The sequence below is a fragment of the Nilaparvata lugens genome, unplaced genomic scaffold (assembly GCF_014356525.2).
Source record: "Nilaparvata lugens isolate BPH unplaced genomic scaffold, ASM1435652v1 scaffold3802, whole genome shotgun sequence".
NCBI classification, from domain to species: domain Eukaryota; kingdom Metazoa; phylum Arthropoda; class Insecta; order Hemiptera; family Delphacidae; genus Nilaparvata; species Nilaparvata lugens.
The window spans coordinates 5058-27351 of NW_024090471.1; the positions used below are offsets into that span (position 1 = coordinate 5058).

General features: G+C 32.7%; 1 protein-coding gene and 1 long non-coding RNA gene across 2 annotated transcripts; both read left to right on the plus strand.

Moving 5' to 3' along the window:
• On the plus strand, positions 1-6784 carry LOC120355633 (zinc finger protein on ecdysone puffs-like). Its single transcript, XM_039444240.1, has 6 exons — positions 1-325; positions 3771-3863; positions 4762-4986; positions 5465-5566; positions 5871-5949; positions 6633-6784. Exons 3-6 carry the CDS (start codon positions 4795-4797, stop codon positions 6761-6763), a joined length of 504 nt encoding a protein of 167 aa, XP_039300174.1. The 5' UTR covers positions 1-325; positions 3771-3863; positions 4762-4794; the 3' UTR covers positions 6764-6784.
• A 6686-nt stretch (positions 6785-13470) lies between these two features.
• On the plus strand, positions 13471-21380 carry LOC120355634. Its single transcript, XR_005573694.1, has 2 exons — positions 13471-14511; positions 17602-21380. It is a non-coding gene; the product is annotated as an uncharacterized LOC120355634 (long non-coding RNA).
• Positions 21381-22294: the final 914 nt, after the last annotated feature.

A 22294-nucleotide genomic window follows, 5' to 3' on the forward strand; every position in this document is an offset into this window, starting at 1 on the left:
TATATTCCAGGAGGAAGAAGTCGTCGAAGAAGAGGTTGAAACCGAGGTAGAAGAGTCAGCTGAGGAAGAGGCTGATGAACAAAGTCCCAAGAAGAAGAAGAAGAAGAAAGGCGAAGAAGTAGAAAAGAAGAAAACTGATGAGTTAGTCGAGGAAGGTGAAGAAGTAGAAGATTCGCCTAAAAAGAAAGTCGTCAAGAAGGTGGTAAAGAAAGTAGTGAAAAAGATTGCCAAAAAAGAAACTCCGACAAAGAAGAAGGATTCAAAAGAGGAAGGAGAGGGTGAAGAGGAAGAAGCTAATGAAGCTGACGAAGAAAAAATTGAGAAGGTAAGAGTATTATCATCATAAATTAATATCTTGGTACTTGAAGTATCATTTGTTCTCTATTAAATCATACCAAACAAGAAGATTATATTTGAAACCATATTGAGTTGTGAAATTAGTAGGACTAATTTCCTGTTACTTTTCCAGAAATAAAAATTACTTCTTTGATACCTGGTAAGAAATTGTAATTAAATTTCTACTCGCAAATTTCTACTTGTAAATAACTTGGAATAGATTGAATGGTTTCATGTTGAATATTGCCTAGACAATTCCTATTGTCATACAATAGCCTAACAAGGGCTATTTTTTATTCCTTGGTAGTGATTCTTACTGTTTTATTTCAATTTTTTTCAAATATGAAACAAGCAAACTATTAGAAAACCACTTGATTAATTTGAATATTAGGTACTTGAAGAACCTTTTAAAGGTACTCACTGTTCTTTTCATCACATTAAATCTGTATTTATGAGAAACAAGTATATTTCATTCGGTTTTTAACGTTGCTAGTCCTGTCACAACATTGGTGACAATATTGGTGGATAAAATTACTCTATATTGCTTGTATTTCAATAACCGTTTTTGAACTAAAATATTTTCGTTTTTTTTATTTTAATCTTCCTCTACAAATTTTGTTCTATAAAATTTCCCTCTAAAACGTATATTTTATTAGTTATAACCTTAAAAAGCCCCCCAAAATAACTTTTTCCAACTCTTTTTCACATTTCTTTTTCAATTATTACTTTTTTGTGTAGATAAATTGAAAATCTATGAAACTAAGATCGTTTCTTCAGCTTCATGTGCGTTTCTTCAGCTTCACTCAACAAATGTGTTCTCCAGCGCCCTCCAAAGAAAACCATGCATGATTTCTGGTGCGTTTTTCCATACGCATGAGGTAACAAGCTAGAACTATAAAATCGATTTTTCATGACTACTTCTAGATAGAGACTTGCAAATGGCCCCAATCTCTTCGATACAACAAGCCGAATAAGACTATTGATGATGGAAACAACAAAAATATTCGACATTTGCAAGTCTCTATCTTGAAGTACTTACTTACTGCGGTGGCCACTCGTACCCCAGTCGGTTCTTTGCCTCATCAACTAAGCCTCTACAAAAGTTTCGGTCACCCGCGTCCTCCTCTTTTAGGCCCATCCTCCTCATATTTTTCCGGACCTGGTCCCACCATCTAGTTTTTGGCCTTCCAGCTGGTCTCCTTCCTATAGGATTATTCCTCAGTACATTGCATGCTATCTTGAAGTAGTCATTAAAAATCGATTTTATAGTTCTAACTTGTTACCTCATGCGTTTGAAAAAACCCACCAGAAATCATGAACAAATATTAAAATACAAGCGATGTAGCGGCCATCTTGTTTCGGAGGTGATTTTGCCTGTGATTGTGATTGAGACATCTTCCATGGCTGTTACCCAGAAATGACCACGAAATGACATTTGCGCCTGGACTATATTGTAGTTCTGATTTTTTAATATATTGTTTGTATACATAAGAGAAGTCCAGAAACAATTTTTTCATGCAAAATTCCCTTGTACTAGAAGCAGAGTGGTCCAAAAATCTCGTATTTTCTGTTTATTTTCCAGTTTTCAGCTGTTACCGCCAAATCCATTAAGTCGGACAGAAACATTAGCTCTCTCCTTTTTTTAGATTATGAAATTCTGAATAAAATGATATCCTTCGGAGTTCTCTATCTCCAGTGACTACTGAGTTACAATTATTCAAATATGAGTAAAGTTTTATGAAAAAATAAATTTTGATGAATTTCATTTTTTATCAACAATATCTTCCGATTGTTACAATTTAATTGTGTAATTCAAAATCTCTCGTGTACTTTTGTGCTCTACAATCTGAAACCAGGTAGAGAACTCTCTCATATAGATTTTCAAGTACTCCTGATAACAATGCTCCTTTTATTTTGAAAAACACATAATTTTCAGCTTCAACCGTCATAACCAACTTCATTGTCCTCAAATTCAGATTTCGCACAATTATATAAGTTCATAAGATCATTTTCTATAAGAATCACCCGTTAGATGCACTTCATTTCAGTATTTCCTACTGGAGAGGCGCACGTAAGGACCCCTGCTCAAGGATCAAAATTATAACCCTCATGATCTTTTTGACACAATGATCGGATCTAATCGTATCACAGCTCATTCAAGGCGGTACAAAATCATTCAAGTCAAATTTGGTCGAAAAATGGAAAATTAATTTTTGAGTGTACTTCTAACTAGAAAAAATGACAAATTTCTGGACTTCTCTTAAGCTAGGACTATGTAGGAGAGCTATATAGCAGAGCTACATGTAGCTTAGCTATATAGCTTTGCTACAAGTTCAAAAAGTGACACTGGAGATCTGCTATATAGCCCGGCTATATAGCAGTCTTGAGCCTATTTTCTCAGCTATATAGCAGAAAATGAGCTATCCAAAATTTTTGGTAAACATCAAAGAGAATCTGAGCTATATGTAGCTCTGCTACCTGTCAATTTTTGTTTATAGCAGAGCTAGATGTAGCTGCTCTGTCCTTGAAGGAAGGCTGCCGCAGCTGTTTATGTTTACTGCTGTTTGCAGTTGTTTAGTGCCTAGTCTGGGAAATAGAAAAAGAAGATATTGGATAATTTTGTCTATATTCCAGTCAAATTCACTCTCCATCATTGTACAATAATATATAAATAAAAAATAAATGCTCGCAATGCACAGTAACCTACTAGCACTCTGACAACAAATGAGTACAGTATATCTGGTGTAAACCCAGCAGGCACCAAACAGCTGTGGCAGCCTTCCTTCAAGGACAAAGCAGCTACATCTAGCTCTCCTATAATCAAAAATTGACATGTAGCAGAGCTACATATAGCTCTGCTACATAAAACTAGCGTTACATCTACTCATAGCAGAGCTACATCTAGCAGAGCTATATGTAGCTCAATTTGTATGTAGCAGAGCTATATGTAGCTCAATTTGTATGTAGCGTAAACTTGGCTTTATGTATCCAAACAATGTATTTAAACATCCAAACTTCAATATAAATTGCAAGCACTCACCCCCTTTTATATGATGTCTATATCTACTGGATTATGCGAGTACATTAGCGTACGGCAAAGTTACTTCTAGGAACAATTTTCACTGTGAATAGCCAACTCTAGGAGTGTTGTGTTTGAAATGTGATTTTTTTATGTATTCTTATGCAGTACGGAATAGTTGTAGCTTCTTTAATTCAATCTTTATTGTATCTATATATTTTATTGATTATAAATAGCCTATCTCAAAATAATGTTAAATGAGAGATTGAACTTGATTTTTCATATTTTATTATTATTTATTAATTTTTGGTCGAATAAATTTATTATTTTTATATTCATTGTTACTATTTTTGTAACTAGACTAGAAAAATATTTTTGTAACTAAAAAACGTAATGAATTGTTTTGGTTCTGCAGGAAGATGAGAAAAAAGACGGCGATGATGCTGAAAAGTCTGGTGACTTCAAATTCGAATGTCCTCGTTGCAAAACTACCTGCCTGACTGAAAAGGTAGGCATATTTTTACTATTTTTCTTACCGTATTTGTTTATGCATTCTAGTTAAGCGTTATTGAGTGTTTTTTGTAATGGTTGTATATCACGAAAATGTCATCTCTGTTCAATCATGTACTTCATTATGGGTTACTCTATCAAAATTGCAATCTTGGGGTTGGTTTGTATTATGATAACGCTACTTTCGGAGCTGTAGTATATTTCTTATATAATGGTTGTACTTTCTAAGCATCATGCCTTAATGTATCCGACTTTAAAAATGAAGATTTTATTAATGAACAAATTTAAGTATTGAACAAATTGAGAGATGAATGCAATGATATTGTATTGACGGGGGTAGGGGGACTAACTGATCTTTCGCTGAAATTAACTCAAGTCTTCTCAGACTGAAGATTGTCAATTTCAATTTCTGAATATTGGCTTAACTATTCATAAGTAGTCTGCTTTACGATTGTAAGTAGTCTGCTTAAGTAATATTCTCTTGATCATCAGAATATCTTGGAAATACATTCAAGTGAATCTTACTACAAAATACATTACACAGTGAATACATTGCAAACTAATTTACAATTACTTTATTACTTTATAAAGTAAAAAAGTAAAGTAACTTTATTACTTTTTTATTTTCAGGATAAAGTGGTATTATGATGAAGGGTACTTGAAATATTCTATTGTAATTCAATGATGATCACTTCTACATGATGACAAATAAAATAGAACTTGATGCACATTCTCTCATTGTGTTAACATTTTTTTGTGATAGAATTACTTTGTGAGCTTCATAGAATACAGTATTCTTCTGTAGATATATACTACCAAATGTACTCGTATATGAATCATTGAAGTTCCCAATTGATTGTTATGAAGCTATATCAAAAGTTTCGTTTACTTTGCAGGGCTACAACAAGCATTTGAAAGGTGCCAAGCACATGGCTGCCATGCAGAAGCTGACAATAGCACTTCGCTCCAAGCTGAGCATAATGCGCATTGAGCAGCGTCGTGAACAGCGTATCATTGACGAGCAGCGCAGCAGTAGAAATTTGAATACTATTTTCTGCGCAATTTGTAAACTAAATTTCCGCTGCTTGGCTTCAGCACATGCTCGTTCTTTCAGACACCAGGTAATTGAAAAAATTTTCTTATTTTTTTTTCGAAAAGTGAATAAACCTTGTTTCCACCTGAGAGAGAAGGTCAGATACACATTAGAATCGTGTTGAGGTACCATCAAATGATATGAACTAAACACTCAATACCATTCAAACTTCTATAAATGTATTTGCTTCTAGTTTTTTCTGGTCCTTTTTGACAGACTGGAGAAATATTAGATTGGGTTCACATGCTTCGATTTTGGTTACTCGATCAAAGTAGAGAAAATTCTTTTTTTTAATGTAACATAAAGAATTGATGAAACCGTATTTTCTTATAGTTTTGATAGAATATTCTTTATAATATTCTCAAAATACTCGTAGTTTTACATTTGTAATATTATTGTTGTCACGTGTACCTGTCTTCTGGTTTATCAGTATTGTGTGTGAATTTTATTGTGTTGGAAAATTCTTATATAATTAATTTAAATGAATTCTTATTGAAATATTTCAGAAAATGAAGAAATTCCTGATGCCGATGTGCCGTGTATGTGGCATAACTGCAAAATCACCAATGCAGTATGAGCATCATATCTGTGAAGTGAATCATTTGAAGGTAAGTCACCTTTTTTATTATCGAGATCGAATACATTTTTCAATTGTATTTCTTGTTTCTTGTTCATATTGAAAGTATTCTTGAAAAAATACCTACTCAAACTTGTCATTTTGTTCTTCCTAGGAAATATTGAAATCCTAGGAAATACTGGGCTTTTAAATTATTGTACTTTCTTGAAGAAGAAAATTTGAGCATCATTTCCTTGGCAAATATTCCTAGACAAAATATTTTGATTTATTATTAAAAACAAATGCAATGATAATAGCATAATGAATTTCCACTAAATGTTTGTTTCAATTCACAGAGGGCAGCCAAAAAAGACAAAGAAAGGGAAGTGGACAAAGACAACTACATGGTTGTAGATGCTGTTGGCTCTCAAGACGGTAAGTTTCATTCAAGTTGAACATGGAAGAGGAACAAAATAATTATTTGATAAAGATCTTTATTTCATGAATTTGGCTTTGAGAGCTACGTTGCCTACAAATTTATTCCAACAAAAAGACGTTCTGTAATGAGTAGCTTTGTTAATTTTAATTGAATAGATACATATTCTAATATTAATCTAGACTAGATAGGCCTATATATCATTTCATAAAATATTAATCGATTATTCTTATATCTTTATTTGATAGATTTTGTTAGAAACTATAATCATACTGAATTTTATATTGATATTGATTATGAGAGATCATTGACATTTTATGTGGATTTATCAAAGGAAAACATGTTTAGTTTCTCTTGTTTATTTTCAACTAGTAACATATAAGTACAACATTCCCTCACTTCTGAAGTGCTAATATTACTTTTCCAATAGTTCTTCTTATAAGTAAAATTGTAACTTTGACAAACGTCTGTTAGTTAATAGCGTTGACCCTTCCATAACATATGCTACGGCATTGAATGAGTAAATTATCTAAAATGAATCGGTCATTAAAGGAGTTGAAGAACTTTGTATAATTGGTTTATGGTTTTTATTCTAATCTACCTTGTAATTAACAAATAGTAAAATTTCATTCAGTATTTTCGAATTTGTGTAGAGACAAAAATCCTACTGTAATTTTTGCAGAAGAATCTGACAAAGAAGGAAAAGAGAAGTCAAAAACTGAAAATAAAGATAAAACTGAGGAGGGTCAGAAGGAAGGCGATAAGTCACCAGAGAAAAAGAAGAAGAATCTAGAAGTTGAATATGGTGAGTAGATATTATTTTTGAAATTTCCTTTTTAAAACAGTTGCATGCTTTATAGTGATATTATTCTATTAAGCGAGCAATTTCTGTATGTATGACAGATCTCGAAAGCGGCTCTCACTGATGAATTTATTGTAATATTCAATGATTCATGTTATAAAGTCAGCACCTGATTGATATTGGTTTCTTCATATTCATCGTTTTCTAGATCCGCACCGTTGTCAAATCGTTTGTACGCTATGATAAATATAATGAACTAATAAAATATTCAATTTAGTTATTTATTATAACTTGAAAATGTAGAAATAAAAAATCAAGTAGGCCTACCTCTTTCTGAAATTGTTTATTTACAACATGTTACGGCCATGTTGCAATTATATTACTATTATTATTATGGGATAATGGCCGAAACTTGTAAACTAAATAAACAATTTTAAAAATGGTACTTGGTTTTTACTTTCATTGCCGCATCACCATAGGGTGTGGTACACTCACACAACTTTCCTTGCCCATTGAACTGTAAGCCTCATTCTTAAACGAGAATAATTTAGAGGAATAACATAATGACGATTGGCGGCAACATATTTAAAACTATGATCAGACTACTGTATATGTGTGTATATAATTGTTTTCAGAGATTTTTTTTTAAAAGTCGTCAAAACAGCTGTTCTACAGATGAAATATCTCGACTATTGTTCTTTTTATAAACTGCTCTACCTACCTACTTCATGCACGAGAAGGAGTTCACAAAGTCCATTTCTCAAGGATGGGGTGGACCCCATTAGTTTCCCAGGAAAGAAACTCATGCCAGTTGATAGAGCTGATAAATAACTATACAGGGTATGAATTTGAAATAAATCGGTCAAGTCATTTTTGAGAAAGTCGTGATAAACATGGTTTTTTAGTAATTATCTGCCATTTTTCTCAAGAATATTACGGAGCTTCTGCAATTTTCCCAGAAATGAGACTCGAGTCAGTTGATAGGGCTTATGAATAGTATAAATGTACTTATGAATGGTATAAATTTGAAGAAAATCGTTGAAGCCGTTTTCGAGAAAACCGTGAAAAACATGGTTTTTTAGTAATTATCTGACATTTTTCTCAAGAATATTACGGAGCTCCTGCATTTTCCCAGAAATGAGACTCATGTCAGTTGATAGGGCTTATAAATATCTATCCATGTTATAAATTTTAAGAAAATCGTTGAAGCCGTTTTCGAGAAAACCGTGAAAAACATGGTTTTTAGTAATTATCTGCCATTTTTCTCAAGAATATACGTACGGAGCTCCTGAAATTTTCCAGAAATGAGACTCAGTCAGTTGATAGGGCTTATAAATAGCTATCCATGGTATAAATTGAAGAAAATCGTTAGAGCCGTTTTCGAGAAAAACGTGAAAAACATGGTTTTTTAGTAATTATCCGCCATTTTTTCCCGCCATCTTGGATTGGATATTGTCGGATCCTCATGGTATAAGGACTTTAAGTTTAACATTTCAAGTCAATCGGTTAATTAAGAATGGAGTTATCGTGTTCACATACACACACACAGACCAACACCCAAAAAACATGACTCTGCGGACCTTGAAACGTATAGAAACTTGAAATGTGGGTACCTTAATTTTTTACTTTCCTTGCCCTACTACCATAGGTAAGGAAAGTATTGCTTTCCAAAAAAAATTAAGGTACCCCAATTTCAAGTTTTCTATACGTTTCAAGGTCCCCTGAGTCCAAAAACATGATTTTTGGGTATTGGTCTGTGTGTGTGTATGTGTGTGTGTGTGTGTATGTCTGTGAACACGATAACTCCATTCCTAATTAACCGATCGACTTGAAATTTTAAACTTAAGGTCTCTATACCATGAGGACCCGACAATAAGAAATTCAATAAAATTCAATTCAAGATGGCGGAAAAAATGGCGGATGATTACTAAAAAACCATGTTTTTCACGTTTTTCTCGAAAATGGCTCTAACGATTTTCTTCAAATTCATATCATGGATAGCTATTTATAAGCCCTATCAACTAGCATAAGTCTCATTGCTGGGAAAATTTCAGGAGCTCCGTAATATTCTTGAGAAAAATGGCGGATGATTACTAAAAAACCATGTTTTTCACGGTTTTCTCGAAAACGGCTCTAACGATTTTCTTCAAATTTATACCATGGATAGCTATTTTTAAGCCCTATCAACTGGCATAAGTTTCATTTCTGGGAAAATTTCAGGAGCTCCGTAATATTTTTGAGAAAAATGGCGGATAATGACTAAAAATCCATGTTTTTCACCTTTTTCTCGAAAACTGCTCTAACGATTTACTTCAAATTCATACCATGGATAGATATTCATAAGCACTATCAACTGGCATGAGTCTCATTTCTGAGAAAATTCCATGAGCACCGTAATATTCTTGAGAAAAATGGCGGATAATGACCAAAAACCAGGTTTTTCACGGTTTTCTCGAAAACGGCTCTAACGATTTTCTTCAAATTCAAGCCATGGGTAGCTATTCATAAGCTCCTATCAATAACATGAGTTTCTTCCTTGGAAATTGCAGGAGCTCCGTAATTTCTTGAGAAAAATGGCGGATAATACTAAAAAACCATGTTTTTCACGATTTTTTCAAAATAACTCTAACCGATTTTTTTCAAATTCATACTCTGTATAGTTATTTATCAGCTCTATAACTGGCATGAGTCTCCTTCTGGGAAATAATGGGGGTCCACCCCATCCTTGAGAAATGGACTTTGTAACCTCCTTCTCGTGCATGAGGTAGGTAGGTAGAGCAGTTCATAAAAGAACACATAGTCGAGATATTTCATCTGTAGAACAGCTGTTTTGACGACTTTAAAAAATACGACTAAAAAAATCATTGAATTTCACAATTTACACAAAGGAAAAAGTACTCTGAAAACAATTATATATACACATATACAAAAGTCTGATCGTAGTTTCGAATATAAGCAAGGAAAGTTGTGTGAGTGTACCACACCAGATTTTTTTTTTGGAAGCAATACTTTCCTTGCCTATGGTAGTAGGGCAAGGAAAGTAAAACCAAAGTTGATCAATACTGTCATTATTTCCACTGTTGCCAGATTTTCTTTTGTAGAATCAATAATTAATTAACAAAATATTCCATCTTAAATTATTGAAAAATATAATTTCTTGCTTAATAATTGATAATTTTAAACGAGAATGAACAGTTAATATTACATCAATAAAGCTGTATTACCTATCATCTATAAAAGGCATTGACAAGACAGAGGATCGGCAACGTTGTTCTCTTATCTTTCTCCAGTACCATTATAACGTGAACCTCACTATAGAGTATCAACTACTGTTCATCTCATTTCTTCATAAGTTTACTATGAGTAATATTCGGAAATATTCATACTGTAATGGAATTGATCAATTGATGGTTGAACTAATTTGATTTATGATGTAATTTAAAATTTGTAACAAAATAATTAATATTGATTGTATTCAACAAGAATTACAGGTCCTAACTCTCTAGGAGTTGGATACAGAAATTAATAAAAGATAATGCTGTTATATTATAATTGATAAATAAGATGTACTGATCAAATAAATGAGGGGTTAAATATTGCTTGGCTAACGAGAGGTTAAATTTGGATCTTACTCTTTATCTCATGAGAAAGGTTTTAATTGTAAAATAATTAAATGTAGAATGAATAATATAAATTTTATTGATAATTTAAAAAGAATTATTTTCAAAAGATAAAATATGATTTCAAATAATATTGACAAGATATACCCTCAGATAAAAATAATATAATTAATTTGGCACTCACTCTGCCCAAATGGGAGACCCTCTCAGTAGGGAGAAGTCGGGCTGGTTGATCTGCTGTGGATGTTTCCAGGTCCCGTCCTTACCACCGACTGCCGGAGCCTCTCATTTTTTCCATAATTTTACTTGTCATGAATTTTCACCGTCGTCAACAATTTATCTATTCATTGTGAAAATTCATGGCAAATAATAAAAATTATGTAGTTCTATTACATCCCCGGGTCCCCCTAAACTTCGGCCCGAAGTTATCGAAAAAACGGCATCTCTCTAAGTTAATTTTTACACATTTCAATAATATTTCAAAAATTAAAGTCAAAATTACCGCAAGCTAGAATTATTATTATTATTATTCACAATATTATTCTAATTGGATATTTATATGTAACATAACTTTCAATGAATACCTGAAATCTATGTGAGTGCCAATTCATAAGCTAAATGCAAGTGATATAAATTACATTATAGTGAACTAATTCATAAAAATCAAACTTAACACATCAATCAACTTCAAATCAACAATTCAATACGTGAATCTGAATAAGATTCTGAATAAGATTTGAATAATATCTGAATAAGAATTGAATGGAAAAATTTCAATTATATTGATGAATAAGATGTACTGATCAAATAAATGAGGGGTTAAATATCGCTTGGCTAATGAGAGGTTAAATTTGGATCTTACTCTTTATCTCATGAGAAAGGTTTTAATTGTAAAATAATTAAATGTAGAATGAATAATATAAATTTTATTGATAATTTAAAAAGAATTATTTTCAAAAGATAAAATATGATTTCAAATAATATTGACAAGATATACCCTCAGATAAAAATAATATAATTAATTTGGCACTCACTCTGCCCAAATGGGAGACCCTTTCAGTAGGGAGAAGTCGGGCTGGTTGATCTGCTGTAGATGTTTCCAGGTCCCGTCCTTACCACCGACTGCCGGAGCCTCTCATTTTTTCCATAATTTTACTTGTCATGAATTTTCACCGTCGTCAACAATTTATCTATTCATTGTGAAAATTCATGGCAAATAATAAAAATTATGTAGTTCTATTACAATACAATAATTAAATAATTAAAATGATAGGGAGAGAAACAATAAGGTAACCTTGTGCTATTCCTCTCTCAAATTTAGATAAGGTTATACATAGTTCAAAATAGGTTAAATATATTTTCACTTTTTGTGTGGTTGAGAAGTTGATCATATTGTGGTAATAATTCATATTAAATGAAAAAGGCTAAGAAATTGTCAAAAACCACAGATTTATTGATATTTAGAAAGACCGGTTTCGGTTGTTACACCATTTTCAATCTCTCATGGTATGTCAGCATGTCAAGTTCATCAGAGATTGACAATGCATTTAATAACCGAAACCGGTCTTTCTAAGTATCAATAAATCTGTGGTTTTTGACAATTTCTTAGTCATTTTCATTTAATTAAATATATTTCTCAATACTCGAATGCTCTAGGCCTTAAGGCACAGAGAGGTACACTTTGTTCTTTTCTGGGCTTCTGGCTTGAATATAGCCTAGTGTGAATAATGATAATTTAATATTTGAATGAAATAGATGGACTGATAAAATGAAAATTGGATTCAAAAAGCAGTAGGTCATCATGCTTGATGAAATTTGCGTGTTTAAAGCTTATTATTATAATTGGGTGGTGGATTGGAAATTTGAATGTGTGGATTCCAGAAATAACCAATTCAGAGCTGGAAAATCAAATTAATCAATTGTACAGCGCTTTGTTGACCGAGTGAAGTGAGGTCTAAGATTCACGTCAACGGTTTGGCACATTTCTCTTTATGTTTAAATCTAAAAGAAGAAATATGATGTGAAAATTACATAACCCATAAAATTTTGGCTGCAACTTTGTGGGTGTCAAAACTTTTCTGGGCCAAGATTTGAAAAAATCAAGAAATTGCCCTTACATCCCTCATATATCAAACCATCCAGTTCTCATTATTTATGATAAATAGCCTTATTTCGATATGCTGAGTAAGATTGTTCCTCTTGACTTTGCTATGAAATCAAGCATTGAACGAGTGAAAAAATTGAGGGGGTCCTTGGTCCCCCCCAAGGTGAATTCTGTCATATTTTTTTCTTTTTTCATCACTTTCAATTATTGTCTGACATATTCTAACATCATTATACCGTTCAGTGTGACTGCAGATTTTTCAAAAATAACACAGCCAACCTCGAGTGACCCCTGGATTCAATTTTGGGTTTGATGGTGCACTATCAGGAGCATAGATGCCATAATATTATGTGATTCCAACATCAAAAACTGATGTGAAAAATACAGAGCCAATCGAATCTTGGCTGCAAAATTCCTTAATGATTAACCAAAATTGGCCAAAATAAAAAAATTGCCCTTGCACCCCCCTAATGAATTTTGTTGGATTATTCCCACAGAGCTAATTTTTCTCTGGCTGCTGAATCCGATTTCAAGCATGGATAAGCTGTGGTTGTGATTTTTGACCAGCAATGAATGTTATCTCAACTGAATCTGATGCCAAATTGTAATGGTCGAAAATTTCCTTGGCCAGAATTGGAAAAAAATTGAATAACTGCCCTTACATTTACGGCAAAACGTGGCAATAGATTTTCATGAAATTTGACAGGAATCCTTTTTAAATTGTGTGTCGACATATATACAAGGTTTTTGGAAATTTTGCATTTCAAGGATAATATAAAAGGAAAAAGGAGCCTCCTTCATACGCCAATATTAGAGTAAAAATCAGAATATAGAATCATTATAGCTGTCGAGTGGATTATGAATTACATGCCATGACGCATGCAATTCAATATCGTAATGTAACTTGGTAAAAAATCAGCAGCTGTGTAGACTATTAAATGCATGCTTCATTGCATGCAATTTTTATGCACTATTAAATGAACTATTGATTGTGTGCAATAACGCATGCAATTAATAACTACAATAACATAGTATTGTCTCTCGAACTTTCTCTGCTTTGAAGTCGGGCTGTCCTGTTGCCAGTATGTCTAGAAGGGGATTAGCTTTTGTTGTTTGCATTTTTTACACCAACCCGAACAGCTATTAGCCGTTTTCACACCGATATCTCGCCGACACGACATACAGACAGGATTTACTCTGATGGACAGTATAAGAGGAGGCTGCGGTTTATAACTGTGCGAGGTCTACTGTTCACAGAACTACTAGTAAATAAATCACAAAATTGTTGAAATAAGTACTTTTTTATTTGCAATTGATCAATTCAGTGCTGGTATTTTCTACTAGGTAATTTACTTGTATTTTTCCATTCAAATTCATATTCAAATTTTAATGTAAGAATGTTTCTTTAAAAAAAATCCTGAATTCTATCACCATTTTTATTAGGTATGTTAATTCTCCACACTTAAAATCTTGATATTAAATTGCAATAATTGAAGAATTATTGATTTTAGAATTTGAAAATTGAAGGACTAGAATTTAGCTTATTATTTATAATAATATTATGAAGGAAGGAATTGACTCATACTTATATGAGATAGGTAGTGATAGTCAAAAACATCAATGATTGGTCAACTTTCACAACGTAGAATGATATTTACAAAAATTGGTTTGCTCAGACAGCCTACGTTTAAAAGCGCTCCATAAGTTTTATTTTGTGGCAGTGGCAACACTGCTTCTTTTCGTACCAAAATGGCTGTGTAACAGTGGCAGTGGTGTAACTGTCAGTCAACAACTCCGATGGTGAAGTTCGTCGTGTTTCTAATCTAATAATTACTTTGTAGTTTTGTTAACCCGGTTTTTTCCACTAGGAATTATTAGTTTCGTGTGTTGATTTATTAATTTGAAGTCGTGATATTTTGGTGAAAATATGTGTTTGTGATTGTATGAGAATACACGATTATGGCGTGAACCAGTGATACCCTACGTAGATTCATTCCATTACGTCTATGAATTTAAACAGTAATCAATTATAAAGGTAAGTTCCTTATTATTTAGAGACTTGATATCCTTGTTTATTCAATGATTGTTAGCTTTATAAATTGAAGTTTAATTTTTTAATCTAGGCCTAGTAGGCTATATTAACATTTTTATTTCGGTTATTCATACGCTGTATCCAGTTTTATAATTATTTTATTACAGTATTTCATTATTTCATTTTTCTCTCTACTTCTTTTATTTCCTCAAGTTAAGCAACTGAATAATTTACCTTGATATTATTCCCAAATTATCATATCTTTTCCTCAGGGAACATTCCCGACCATCACTAATTATACAGGATGTTCTAAAAAAGGTGGCCATAAGTCAGGGCGTAATTCCTCACATCAAAAAAATATAAAGTTCCAATTAACATAGGTTCAAAAATGCTTAGTTACTAAGTTATACAGGATGGAAGATTTCGTCTGAATTTCTGTGCCCCTGCTGGAACGAAGCCCCACGGGTAGGCCTATTTGTTCTTGTACTATTTTTTACGTTACTATAGTCAATTTTTTTGAATAGAAGTTATTAAAACTAGTAGCCTACTGTAGAGCGCTTTCGGATGTTTAAATCCATTTTCAACACTCCCGTTAAGTGTTGAAAATGGATTTAAAAATACGGAAGTGCTCTACAAGTGAGTATTAGTTTTAATAAGTTTTATTTGAAAAAACCTGACTGTTGTGTCATAAAAAATAGTTCAAAAACGAATTATTAACTAGCAGTTTGTCATGAGATGTGAAATTGACAAGCATTCCAAAAGTGTAGGGTGATTATAAAAGGACTTTACAACTTTGAAAGAACATAAATATCTATTGAAATTACTTACAGAATTGAGAAAGGTGTTATTCTGTTTCGAAACACTTCAAGTTTGAGGTGTCATTATTTTGTTTCGATTTGACAGCCGTTGGAAATGCGACACTCGTGCCAGCATATCAGGCATAACTTGTGCAACAGCAGCGATCTGAATGTGATCTAATTTGGGAGGTCACTAAGACTCTTGTAGAGGCAGAATATAAGCCAAGGTTCGTACCCACTAGAACGTACCAGACACGGACCGTGTCAGACCATGCCAGGCACGTAAAATAAAAACTATGCCCACTACAACGGATCAACAGCGTTCTATGCCAGTACATTACGCGTATGGTACGCGTATGATGCCCGGTCAGAAGTTGTTGGGAACGCGTCAGTTAGCAAGAGAATGTAGCGATGAACAGATGTACGTATTTTGCGGTGTTGTGAAATAGTGTTCTAATCAGTGTTCACATAATTATTTTTAAATAAATGGCTATTAGGCGATTATCATTAACAGAATTGGCAATGGTTGCAATTATTTTGGACGAGGAAGAGGAGAATAGAGGAATTCAGAGGCGCTATTGGATTCACGAATCTCTAAGAAAGCGGAAAACAGGGGGAGTATTGGACATTATATAGTATAGGCACCTAATAGATGATGAAGAAAAGTTTTTTCGTATTTCCGTATGACGTCATTCCAGTTTAATGAATTGTTGAGAAAAATTGAAAATGATATAACCACAACTAATGTATAACTATAACTAGCAAGTTGCAACTAACTAGGTACTTTACCACAATGGTGTCTACACTGGTTACCAACGCGGCGCATGCGCGGTTACAACGGGGTTTGCAGGCGTCACGTACCATGCAAGGAGCGTTTCGTCACAGACAAAATATACTGGCCGACAAATGTTGACCTGGACGTGCATGGCACGCTCCGTGCTTGGCCGGTGACGGAACGGTCTAATGGGTGTATTACATATCAAATGATGCAAAGAATATTTTTTTGCATGTGTCGGTACGGGCACGGTCATGGTATGATACGTTCTAGTGGGTACGAACCTTTATACTTGAAGAAACCTCACTGTTAAATCCAGTGAGCTAGGTGGCCATGCAATTGGCCCTGCACGGCCAATCCAGCGAAGTTGAAAGCAATTGTCTAGAAACACCGATGGATTTCTTCCTGTGGGGTTTCATTAAGGATAAGGTTCATGTTCTACCTCTACCAGACAATCTTAATGACCTCCGAAATCGAATCACATTCGGATCGCTGCGGTTGCACAAGTTATGCCTGATATGCTGGTACGAGTGTGGCAAGAAATCGATTGTCGGTGGGATGTATGTCGCATTACCAACGGCTGTCACATCGAATTAAAACTAGTAGTTCTGTGAACAGTAGACCTCGCGCTCATTGACCTGTTGTTATGTTTTCTCAAAAATTAATAAATAATTTATCAATTTAAAATGTCTAGAAACAATCCTAAATAAACATAGAGCTTTCTGTCCTATCGTACCGTGACTTGTCGTCCCGGAATATGAGTGTGAGCGCTGTTATCAGGTCTTGCTGCAACTGTCTACAACGTTGATGGAAAGATACATTTTCAAGATGTTCGATGTTTTTGAAAGGGTAGTATTATAGCATAGCCACCTCTAATACAAGGCCCCGGCCTACGATATTGCAATGTCGCAGTATAGGTCTAGAATCTAATACATGATTGGTGAAAAAGATCAGCTGATATTTTTTAAAATCTTTTTCACCAATCATGTATTAGATTCTAGGCCTACACTGTGACGTTGCAATATCGTAGGCCGGGGCCTTTTATTAGAGGTGGCTATGATTATAGTCAACTAGAAAGCTGATTCATGATGAATAATATTCTAAAGTCTGATTTTTACGGTAATATTGGCGTTCAAAGGAGAGTTTTTTCCTTTTGTATTATCCTTAAATAGCAAAATTTCAAAAAACCGTATGTATACGTCGGCGCGAAATTCAAAAAGGAACATACCTGTCAAATTTCATGAAAATTTATTGCTGCATTTCGCTGTAAATGCGGATCATAAAAACATAAAGAGAAATGCAAAACCGTCGACTTGAATCTTAGACCTCACTTCGCTCGGTCAATAACACCCACACCTTAAACTTCATGTGATTTGTAACAAAATGACTCAATTCTGTAAGTAATTACAATTAATATTTATGTGCTTTCAAAGTTGTGAAGTCATTTTATAATCAACCTGTATGTTGATATGAAATGATTATCACTTACTGTATGCTAAAGAAAGTGTTTATTTTTTGCAGTGCATTCAAATCTCATGTGAACTCGGAATCCCAAAGTTGAATAATGGTACCTTAGGAATAAGAAGGCAACCACATCGAATCAATTATTGGAAACCTTCAAAGTGGGTAAATATATGAGAACTTGTCAACTCACAACATTAAGTTATCCGGTAAGTCAAACGTTTTCAATTATTCACTCTTTTGTGAATTTGTGAACTTCTTTATCTTGTTTGGAATTTTTTATATGAATTCTGATTGGATATAAAAGGAATAAAGTCAGCCATCTTATAGTTATGCCATCTTAGTTATATTATTGGATATAAAAGGAATCAAGTCAGCCATCTTATAGTTATGCCCCAATAGTTTAAAGCCATTTAGGGCCGGTTTCCGAGCTCGGGATTCAGGTAAGTTCTAGACTTTGAGGCTGTGCAAAGGCTAAAAATGAACTCTCTACTGGTGATATTTTTCAAAGTTTTTCGATTTGTATAATATCATGAACTATCAAAATGATGGAGGTTTCACAGGAAAAAAATTTTTCCTGATCATTACTTTTTTAGATACAAGCGCCTAAAGTTTAAAATTTTGGGACAGAACTTTTCAAGTTCGGTAAGAGATAAATCCATGAGACTTGGAGGATAGATTCTTCATGGTATTGTTGATCTAGTAAATTAAAAATTTTCTGAAAATTTTGATTTTTAAGAAAGTTATTCAATTTACCAAAAATAACTCAATAAATAGTTGTTTGTATATCTAGAGTGAAAAGTACGACTTTTTCTCCCTGTGGGAAAAGTTTGAAGCCCGAGGCGAAGCCGAGGGCAACAATTTTCCTGAGGGAGAAAAAGTATTTTTCACTCGTGATGTACACAACATTTTTCCTCCATCTACATTTTTTTATAGAAACTGCAAATGAAATCATTTTAATAACTTACGTATTGGTGAGAATGTTTCCTAACAACATAACCTAAAATCTAAAACCTAAAAACCGGTCGTCTGATTGGCACTGCCGATTGCGCTATCTATCGGCCAAAGTTGTAACAATTATATCAGCTGGGTGTCTACCAAAAATGGCTGACTCCATCACGCGGCTCAGATTTGAATTGCAGATCAAAAATATTTGTTGGCTGGTATTTTGAATAGAATAAAATATTTTAAAAATTTTATAAATTTTTATCATCTACTAATATTAAGAATATAATATCATACAAACATTTATATTTCATGAGTTGATCAAATTTCTGGTTGTGGTATTGAATTCAGTTGACTCAATGACAGACACCTCTTTATGCTTTCTCATCTGAGCTTAGACTTTCTAACCTATTACAATGTAAGTTTTTAAAATAGAGATGCTTCCCATGTTATTTAAATGGAGTCACTTTTCCTCCCTAGGGAGTTTTTCTGTTTTTTACTACCGAGAGCGAAAAAGTGACACTTTAGTATCATGTTTCAGGGAGTAAAGTAAGTACTTTAGACAGTAGGTGGAGGAAAAAGTCATTTTTGGTCATTTTGAGAAAAATTGAATAACTTTCTCAAAAATTGATATTTTCAGAAAATTTTTGTTTTATTAAATCAACAATACCATTAAGAATCTATCCTCTAAATCTCATGGATTTGTGTCTTACCGAACTTGAAATGTTCTGTCCCAAAAATTTAAACTTTAGGCGCTCGTATCTCAAAAATAATGATCGGAAAAAATGTTTTCCTGAGAAACCTCCTTCATTTTGATAGCTTCATGATATACAAATCGAAAACTTTGAAAAATATCACCAGTAGAAAGTTCATTTTTAGCCTTTGCACAGCCTTAAACAGCTGGAGTCAGAAAATTGGCTTGCCGAAATGGGGCATAGTCGCAGTAAAACGACTAACAATTTTTAAATTGAATTTCGAAAAACTTGAAAATTGAACACAAGATAAAATAATGAGAAAATAGTGTAAAGTTTGAGCTATTTTGAATTATTTAGGAATGTTTCATTTTGTCAAGGGAAAACGTTGCCAATTATAGAAATGAGAAAATAAAGATTTATTTTGCTGCAACTTTTTACTGCTACTATGCCCTGTTTCGGAAAGCCAATTTTCTGACTCCAGTTGTTTAAAGTCTAGAACTTATCTAAATCCCGAGCTTGGAAACCGGCCCTTTAACCATCCGTTTCTGTTCAGCATACCGATTAGTGGTTTAAACGGCCGTCAAGTTTAAACACGTTTACTCTAGACGCAGTTCAAACCTAGCATTTGCATACGGACCTAAATATGGAATCAGCATACAGATCCACGGTTTTAGAGTGTAAACCATTGATGGGTCAAACGCAGTTCAAATCAAACATCTGCATACCGGCCCAAGAAACAGATATAAGCATAACGTCATTTGATAGAAAGCGTACGGCGTGTGTTTGTGGCAAAGCCGTTACACAGCTTTAGACTATTTTGGTATTTGAGACTATCAGCTTGGATTTGATTTTTTTAATTAATTGACGAAGCGAAGTGAGGTCTAAGATTCAAGTCGACGGTTTGGCATTTCTCTTAATGTTTAAATGTTGCGCATTTACGGCGAAACGCGGTAATAGATTTTCATGAAATTTGACAGGTATGCTACTTTTTTAATTGCGCGTCGACGTATATACAAGGTTTTTGGAAATTTTGCATTTCAAGGATAATATAAAAGGAAAAAGGAGCCTCCTTCATACGCCAATATTAGAGTAAAAATCAGACTATAGAATTATTCATTGACCGAGCGAAGTGAGGTCTAAGATTCAAGTCGACGGTTTGGCATTTCTCTTAATGTTTGAATGTTTATATGTTGCGCATTTACGGCGAAACGCGGTAATAGATTTTCATGAAATTTGACAGGTATGCTACTTTTTTAATTGCGCGTCGACGTATATTCAAGGTTATTGGAAATTTTGCATTACAAGGATAATATAAAAGGAAAAGGAGCCTCCTTCATACGCCAATATTAGAGTAAATCAACAGAAAATATTTTGATCTAGTTTAGGTAAACCTGAGCTTGCTATGCTATACACATCTAAAAATCTGCGACTATTGGATATATTTTCTACTTGTATAAAAATTGAAAGTAACTGTGTTTCATTTTCATGAAACTTTAATGCATAATTTCTGTATTTGGATCATAGAAACCGTCACTAGGTGACATGATGCATCTTATATGCTACACTATTAAAACTTTGTATTATCAATTTTGTAAATGCAGTATTTTTGTAAAGACTTGCCTATCAATTTTACTTGTAAAAGATGCTTCTTATCCAGCTATCATTCTATGAGATTATTTAATTTCTGTATCTACAAAATATTATAGAAAGTCACTAGGTGACATGCATCTTCTGTACTACACTATTAGAACTTTGTGTTGTTAATTTTGTAAAGGCAGTATTTTTGTAATGACTTGCCTATCAATTTTACTTGTTAAAGATGCTTCTTATCCACCTATAATTGTATGAGATAATTGAATTGCTTGATGCAAGAAGGGTATAAGTCCATAGTTGTTTAGTTGCACTCTCATATTAAAAAAATAGCTATAATCTGAAATGAATTTTCTTCTAAATTTTATAAATAAAATATGCAATTATGGCAAAAAATTCTCCAATTATTACTACAGTACTTTGTAGTCAAACATATTTAAAATTTGAGATACATACAGAAATAATTAGAATAGAATAATTTTGGTAATTGAAAAAAAATGGTCTAATGCCCCTTTTGCATGGAGAAATTCAACTAGCATCTTTCAGCAATTGTAACTAGATTCAATTATTGATGTGAGATGAAAAAAAAGAAAAAAATATAAAAAAGTATTGAAAAAGAAAGAATAAAAAATGAAAAAAAAAAAAAATATAAAAAATGAAAAAAGAAAAAAATATAAAAAATGAAAAAGAAAAAAATATAAAAAAGTATTGAAAAAGAAAGAATAAAAAATGAAAAAAGAAAAAATATAAAAAATGAAAAAAAAAAAAAATATAAAAAAGTATTGAAAAAGAAAGAATAAAAAATGAAAAAAAAAAAAAATATAAAAAAAATAAAAAAATAGTGAAAAAAAGATAGAAAGATGAAAAGATTAATCCTGATGACTGTAAAATATTGTGTTTTTTAATGAAGAAAATGGAATGTAACTGTGTTACATGCATCTTCTATGCTCTAATATTAGATTCAAAATATATATTATGTATTCATTTATTTATTTATCATTATTATATATTATATTATTCATTTATATTATATTCAATTTATCTTAAACTGTTCTAATGCTATAATTATGATTGTTAATTTTGTAAAGACAGATATTGTCTAATGATTTTCCTTCTTTTTCATGTAAAAGATGCTTTTCATTAATTTATTATTGTATGACAGAATTGCTTGATGCAAGAACGGTATCAGTCCATAGTTGTTTAGTTGCACTCTCATATTAAAAAAATAGCTATAATCTGAAATGAATTTTCTTCTAAATTTTATAAATAAAATATGCAATTATGGCAAAAAATTCTCCAATTATTACTACAGTACTTTGTAGTCAAACATATTTAAAATTTGAGATACATACAGAAATAATTAGAATAGAATAATTTTGGTAATTGAAAAAAATGGTCTAATGCCCCTTTTGCATGGAGAAATTCAACTAGCATCTTTCAGCAATTGTAACTAGATTCAATTATTGATGTGAGATGAAAAAAAAGAAAAAAATATAAAAAAGTATTGAAAAAGAAAGAATAAA